Source organism: Populus euphratica, unplaced genomic scaffold (assembly GCF_000495115.2).
Source record: "Populus euphratica unplaced genomic scaffold, PopEup_1.0 scaffold3007.1, whole genome shotgun sequence".
NCBI classification, from domain to species: Eukaryota; Viridiplantae; Streptophyta; class Magnoliopsida; order Malpighiales; family Salicaceae; genus Populus; species Populus euphratica.
In genome coordinates, this window is record NW_011502838.1 from 1,043 (window position 1) to 8,254 (window position 7,212).

The window sequence follows — 7,212 nt, forward strand, 5'->3', positions numbered from 1 at the left end:
ACCGACATCTCTTTTCTAAGTTTGACCATCTCTTTGTCCTTTCAATTTCAGTTCTTAAATTCATCAATCAATCCTTTTATTTATGTGATAGGTCTGCATTTAAAATAAACATTTACAACAAATTAAATGTATCTTATATTATTAGATATATTATTATAAAATATACTTTAGTTAAGGAGTTATTGATACTTCAAGTGCAAAATGATGATACAAAACCTTGATAAAAATGCACTTTTTAGTACTAATCAATTTCTTTACCTTTACTAAGTTAACTTTTATCTTATTTATATTCTTATCGTGTTTATTTATGTTTCTCTTGTTCATTATGTTTAGCTAAGTTTATTATGTCAAGGTAAAAAGATTACACTAATGGTGTAAGAATAAATACAATGTAAACTCAACATGGACCTTAGTGTTTAATATTAACATGTTTTGTATTTGTTCTCTTGTTCACTTTTTAATACTTTGCTTATTAAATGACTAATTTAGATTTATATTGTATAACACTTTGTACAACAAATATTTGGCACTTTCATAGCACAAACCGTATGGTATAACCAACACATGTGCTATGAAAAGAATTTCATTTGTTGTTAATGTAAGTTATAATCATGAATATCTGACAATATTTACAAGCATTAACATTATTTAAATAAGATAACTAATGTAATTATGTTAACAATTTATAATCTGATTGAAACCTTCTTTCTATGTGGTTTTCATTTGAGTAATAAGAGTTTATACTATACTTGTTTGAAATACCATTGGTGAATCCTCTAACCTTGATATTTGTTGTTATCATTGTTTAATCTTTACATTGATTTTCCATCTCAAAATTCTCATTAACTTCTTCTATTATTATTATTAGCATTATTATTATTATTATTACTACTACTACTACTAGTATTATTATTATTATTATTATTATTATTATTATTATTCTTGTTTTTGTTGTTGTATTGCTATTATTTATAATTTATACAATTAACCTCCTTTTGGTTCGATTCCAGTCTTACCAGGTTATTTATTACTTTGACACTCCTTCACTTGGAAGAAGACATCAATCTTTTGATCGTGTCATATTCCTCCATTTAAGTTGTTCAAGGATCTAGTTGTTAAATAGTTGAAATTATTTAATTGCTTGTTATGCATATATATTAAGTGTGATGTGATTATCGAATAATTGAAAAGAAAGATTAAATATTGATTAGTATCTTAGTGATACTAAAGGTGTCAATTTATCTGATGACTAGAAATTTAAATATTGACTAATACCTAAATGGTACTACAAGAGTCAATTTATCTAATGACCATGGATTTAAACAATAAATTTACCTTAAGGAAATTAGAGCATCAAAAAGTGATACATGATCCAAATGACATAATTGGGATAATTGATTTGAATGATATAAAATAATTAATGGTATTATCAGTAAAGATATTATTGGATAATTAATGATGTAAAATCTCTTAAATGTTTGTTAATAATATTTGTATTTTAATCATTATTCTTCCAAATAAACATATAAATTGTTAAATAATATTTCTTATATTGTAATTATTCTGATTACATGATCCTTAAAAGTTCGAGCTGAATAGTAGACTTCTTTTATTATTACTTATAATTATAGACCTTAATGTTAAATTTAGGAATTGAATACATTTATTATGTAATGTAATTCCAGTATTGTCTTTTGAGATGAAGTTAAATATATTATTAAATATGCATGTATTAACTTAAATTCTTTGGATTGTTGTGGTATTTGCATAATCTTGCACTTTTTATGTCTAATATAGAAATGTATGGAATTTAGTGTGTTAATCTTTTATAAATTGTTTATGTTAAGTTTATAAAATGATTATATGAAAATCATTATGTGGAATGTAATAAGGAAAAACTAAAAGAACAGATGTAGTCTATTTTGATCTTTTTGTATATTGAAATGATATTGATATAAAATTAGGACTTGTATAGGTAAATAATAATGTTGACATTTGAAAACATTAGGGAAATTTTACTGAAATTTTAGTTGAAATATATATATATATATATATATATATATATATAAAATTCCCTGGTTTCATGTTATTTATTATTTTGAATATGTTAATTTGTATCCTAAATATAAGGCTTCATAGTACATGTTATCCAATGAGTATCTATATATTAGTTATAGGTATCCTTCATATATTAGAACATTGACTATAAATATTTAATAACAATGATTTGTTGTAATATAAATTTTATAATTATAATGACTTTATAATTTTATTTTAAAAATAATTTTGTCTGAAGGACTTTATCTTTGATTCATTAATCAAATATTATATTTATTAATAAAACATTTAATTAATATAAAAAATAAATAAAATTTTTATTAAAAAAAATATGTTTCCATTAACAAAATCAATATCATTTATAAGATAACTGATTAGCGGTTATATATATTAATCAATTTCTGTATTGTAAACCAACTCTCCTTCCTGAAGTTTCAATAAATCTTCCTACTTGTTATTTTAACAATGCAAAAGAGCAGCTTGTGAATTTGAATTTTACTGGGTTCGTTGTTTGTTTGTGATTGTTCTTGTTTGTTTTATGTGGGTTCTATTTATGATGTTCAAAATAGATTGAATTGAATTTGGTGGCCGAGGCCTTTGAGAGCAGGTAATTAAACATGAATCAAAAGCGCAGGAGGTTCATGAATCCAGCATCTGCTTGAAGTAACCATCATAGAAGAAGAAGAGGATAGAGCTATGAAACCCACCCCTTTTCATCCCCATTATAATTAACACCGATGAACTGCATTTGATGTACCTAATCGAACTTGAATGGTGGAGGAGAAATATGGGACAGGGAAAGAGCGGATTAGATTCTTGGAACCAAAATTATGGATGTGATCTGCCTTGTGCTTGTTTGTCCTGTCCCAAGGAAAAGAAGGAAATGGATGTCCGATTTCTAAGTTTTTATAGCTATTGAACAATTTATAAATCTGCAAACCAAAAATTGTCCCCTGTACTAGCACCTGCTCTTCTTACAAGAAGGGATTCCTACTGATTTGAGACGGAAAATGCACTCACAGCAAATTTAAGATTGCTTGATTTTATGAGCATACAGTTTTTTTATACCATGAGTCATTCTAACACTGATGAAATCTGCTGTTGTCCAGCAGTCAGGATGTCTCATGTCGAGTTATAAAATCTGCAATTCCACAATCTAGTTCCCCACTTCACAAGGCAAGACTGAAATGGTGGATGCCAAGTGCAGAAAATCCGTCAACAATACAAAGAGGAAAAAGATAGTTTTATATACCATATGAAAAAAACCCAAAAAGTACACTGACCACATGCTTGGAATTGCCTGCATAGCGATGACCTTGCAAGTCGCAGTATTTACACTCCCAAGTCTTTCTCAAGTACAAAAGATAAACAAGATCAAAACCCATCTTTAAAAGGAGTTCCATAAACAATAAGAATTGGTACATATTGCACAACCGTGTCGATTGGTATTGCAAAATTCACCCCAGAAGATGCCCCTGTCCCTGCAATGAATGTGAAACCTGGATTATATATTATGCACTTTGAACAGAAAGAATTCAGTTCTCCTATTATACAATCCATGATGGCACTGCCATTCTTTTTTTCTTTTTACTGCCATATCAGTTTGCTATACGGTTAAGGACATTGTCATTCTAAAAAGAATCAGATGATGCGCCCAGTTCTTATTGTTTCAACATGCAGTTCAGATGTTCCACTCAGCTACTATTGTTTCACATGCAATCGAGAAAAGCATCATCCTAACAGACTACCTCAATGGCTAGAAAAAATTTACTTTCAGCAATAATAATACAACCACGCACATCATCATTTGGAGATAAAGAGCCTACTCCCCAGTTTATAACAAGCAATTCTTACAGGAATTAAGAACACTCTTAAAAGGTAGTTCTTCCCCCTGTTTTCTTAATCTTCCAAGAACTTCTCAATTCAGAGATAGCATTAGCAGATTTGAGAAACAAACAAGCTCAAAACAACTATCATTGAGTCTACAAATGCCTTAATACATACAAAATGTTAGCATGGTTTTCTTTCTTTATTTTACTTTGGGTTGAGAAGATATGATTTTGCTGAAACTACTAAAGAACCGTACAATTTTGGATGTCACAAAAGACAACCTTGACAACCTTTTTAAATCAGCTTGTCCTAGTCCACGCTGATCCATTTACATATTTAAGATATATGAAAAGCAATATTTATTATTAAAGAGTCCCTCAAAAGGTTGAGGGAAGAGAAACAAAAGAACTGAAAAGCATATTTTACCTTTCCGGGTGAAGGTTGCTGTGTTGACTCCAATCACATGTCCATATGAATCAATCAATGGTCCACCTGAATTCCCTGTATATGCGGAAAAGATTAGAAGTGGAAGATATGGCCAATGATTATAATAAAAGTATGTAAACAGAAAAATAGATTGAAAAACCTCACATATTTCCAGTGTGAAGTCAATACCACAACACTATTTAATGAAGTCTAAGAGCCAGCAAGTTTAAGTAGTAGTGAATGAAAGCTAAGTCTCATAGAGGCTACTCAAGAGAAGCCAAATTTTGCCCCCTTGAATTAGTTGCCTGCTCTCATTTTACTAATTAGTAATGAAAAAAATATTTAAATAAATGAGCTAGAAACTTAAAACCAGGATAATTTCAAAATGTTTAATTTAAAGAAATTTAAGATACCTGCATTAATATCTGCATCTGTTTGAATAGCTCCACGAATGGCCTTTCCATTTGGCGAAGGGATTTCTCTACCCAAGCCGCTGACCACCTGCATCATTGAAACTCGATATCATATTATCATGCTTTTGATTATTTATTTGGTTAATTTCCAGCGATAAATATCTTGTCATATGTGTTCCAAATGACATGCTACATTTAGTAATCTAAATAATAACTCCAGAGAAGGCATCAGACTATAGCTTAGCAAGCACAAAAGGAAAAGGTGAACAACTATTACTCTTCTTGAATGCCCTAAATAGAAAAGTTGATCTGCAATGAAAAGGGCCTGGATGTTTCTATTTGATGTTTGCTTACAGTCATGGAACTTACAACTAGATACTGACCATTGTCCTAAGAATATCTATATAACAGACATGTTAATGAAGGAGTTACCCCTGTTGTTAGAGTGTTTTCATATCCATAAGGATTCCCAATGGCAAAACAACTTTGACCCACATGTAATTCCCTAGAAGTACCAAGAGTAGCTGGCTTCAATTCGTATCCTTCAACATCGACCTGCAGGTGACAGTAGAATAAGAAGATTTACTTAGAAATAATAATAAATAGAAAAACAAAATATACTCATTTTTTTATGACGACCAAAAAGAAGGGTTAGGCAAAGAGCATTCTCAAAATACAGAATCAGAGCATGATAGGGCAATTGCATGTGGTATTCAGAATTTTCTGAATGAGACGAAATATGTTATATATTCATAGTGACATCAAGTGGACCCTAGATCATAAGTTAGCTTATGCAACTTTCCCTGACATTGCTTGCTCGATTGCAACTTTTCTAATGATTTCATCATGGTAACAAAATGTACTCTGCATATATCAAGAACAGGTTTAAAATACACTGCACCAAAGTTCGATCTGATACCTTAAGGACAGCCAGATCATAAGATGGATCAAAACCAATTATCTTGCCTTCCCTGTACAAGCTATTGCCTCCAGCATCAACTAGAAATACCTGTAGGATAAGAGACCAGGAACAATTTAATTCAGATGGTGGACACTGCACTTGACCTCTCAGGAAAAGTATTTCAGCTGAATTATCAAAAAATTAAAGGGAAAGAAAAGGTAAGCTACAATTACAGAAATGCATATTACTAAAAACGAAGAAGACCTTACAACACTGTAATCCGCTTCTATCTGTTGCCAATTTAGCTACAACATGATAATTTGTTACCTGTAACAGATGAGAACAACATTTTTCAGGCATATCCTGATCAATACCTGTGATCTAAAAGAAATAACTTCATCGAGCCAAGAAGAATGTTCAGAGGATTGGATAAGGTTTTAATCAAAGTGTGATTTTCAGCACAATCCAAGCATGTGTAAGATTAAATATTTCCGAAGATGAAAAAGATGGATAGACACCGTAAAACATACTGATAATAGTTTCTAATTTGTATTGATCGGCAAAGCAGTTTCTTTTTTAATCATTTCATTTACATGTAAACCAGGAAGAGACCACATGTAATAGCCACAGACAAGTTTTAGAGTTAATAACATAAAAAGGGAATAAATGCATACATACAATGTGACCAAACTTATCCCAGATGAAGCCCGAACCTGTTCCTTCGACTTTGGCATTTTCATCCTCTGTAAGCATAAACCGATCTTCAGGCCTGTTAGGAACTTTAGCTAACTCGATGTCCTTGATAAAAACAACTGATGGTGAGGATTCCTACATAATACATTTTACAAAATGTCACTAGCATGAACATAAACAACTAATGACTCCAACAATGAATGAAAAATTCAAGTCATGCGATGCAAATATTTCTCATACAACTCCGTGACCACATTGTTGATGGACAGTCAGCCAAGAAGTTAAGTAGGTCATTAATTAGCACATCGACAACAAAAATAATCTCCTACTCAATGATTTAAGTCAAAAGCTAAATGGGTGGGGAGGGAGAGGAACCTGGAAGAGGTGAGCGACTCTATCCTCTTGTTGCTGAAGTTCATCTTGTTGTTGGGCAAAAGCAGAGTGAAGCAAAGGAGGGTTTGAATTGGGAATGTGCAAGTTGAGCAGGGAAGCCAGTACTACAACGCTGTAACCAAAGGCTATGGTTCTTCGTCTTCCAAGAACTAGGCTCTCATTATCTGAAGAAGAAACGATCATCTTTTGGAGTGGAACGAGAGCGGAGGGAGCACGAATTGAACCCAAAACCACCATGTTAAGTGATATTTGCTGTCCACCTGATGACTCTGGTTTTTATGAAAGGATAAAGAGAACTGCTACTGGGTCTATAATGTCTTTTTCTTTTTCTGTCAATTTTTACACTAGTTCAGTTATCTATATATATATATATATATATATAGGAAAGGTGAGAAAAACCTTTGTTTTTTCTTTGTTAACCCAAATAAAAGTAATAAAAAATAGGGAATATTTCACATCAAGGAAAACAAAATGATAACAGAAAGAATTGATTTGAAA

The 7,212-nt window shown here is 31.1% G+C and overlaps 1 protein-coding gene across 2 annotated transcripts; it reads right to left on the minus strand.

Moving 5' to 3' along the window:
- Positions 1 to 3,282: 3,282 nt before the first annotated feature.
- Positions 3,283 to 7,011, minus strand: DEG5 (DEGP protease 5). Of its 2 annotated transcripts, XM_011017639.1 has the most exons (8): positions 6,697 to 7,011; positions 6,307 to 6,456; positions 5,893 to 5,955; positions 5,647 to 5,736; positions 5,160 to 5,282; positions 4,728 to 4,815; positions 4,315 to 4,389; positions 3,283 to 3,539 (listed from the first exon to the last, which is right to left on the minus strand). In XM_011017639.1, exons 1-8 carry the CDS (start codon positions 6,949 to 6,951, stop codon positions 3,433 to 3,435), a joined length of 951 nt encoding a protein of 316 aa, XP_011015941.1. In that variant the 5' UTR covers positions 6,952 to 7,011; the 3' UTR covers positions 3,283 to 3,432. The 2 variants fall into 2 exon arrangements, with proteins under 2 accessions (XP_011015941.1, XP_011015942.1); XM_011017640.1 differs by lacking the exon at positions 5,893 to 5,955 and having other exon boundaries at positions 6,697 to 7,001.
- Positions 7,012 to 7,212: the final 201 nt, after the last annotated feature.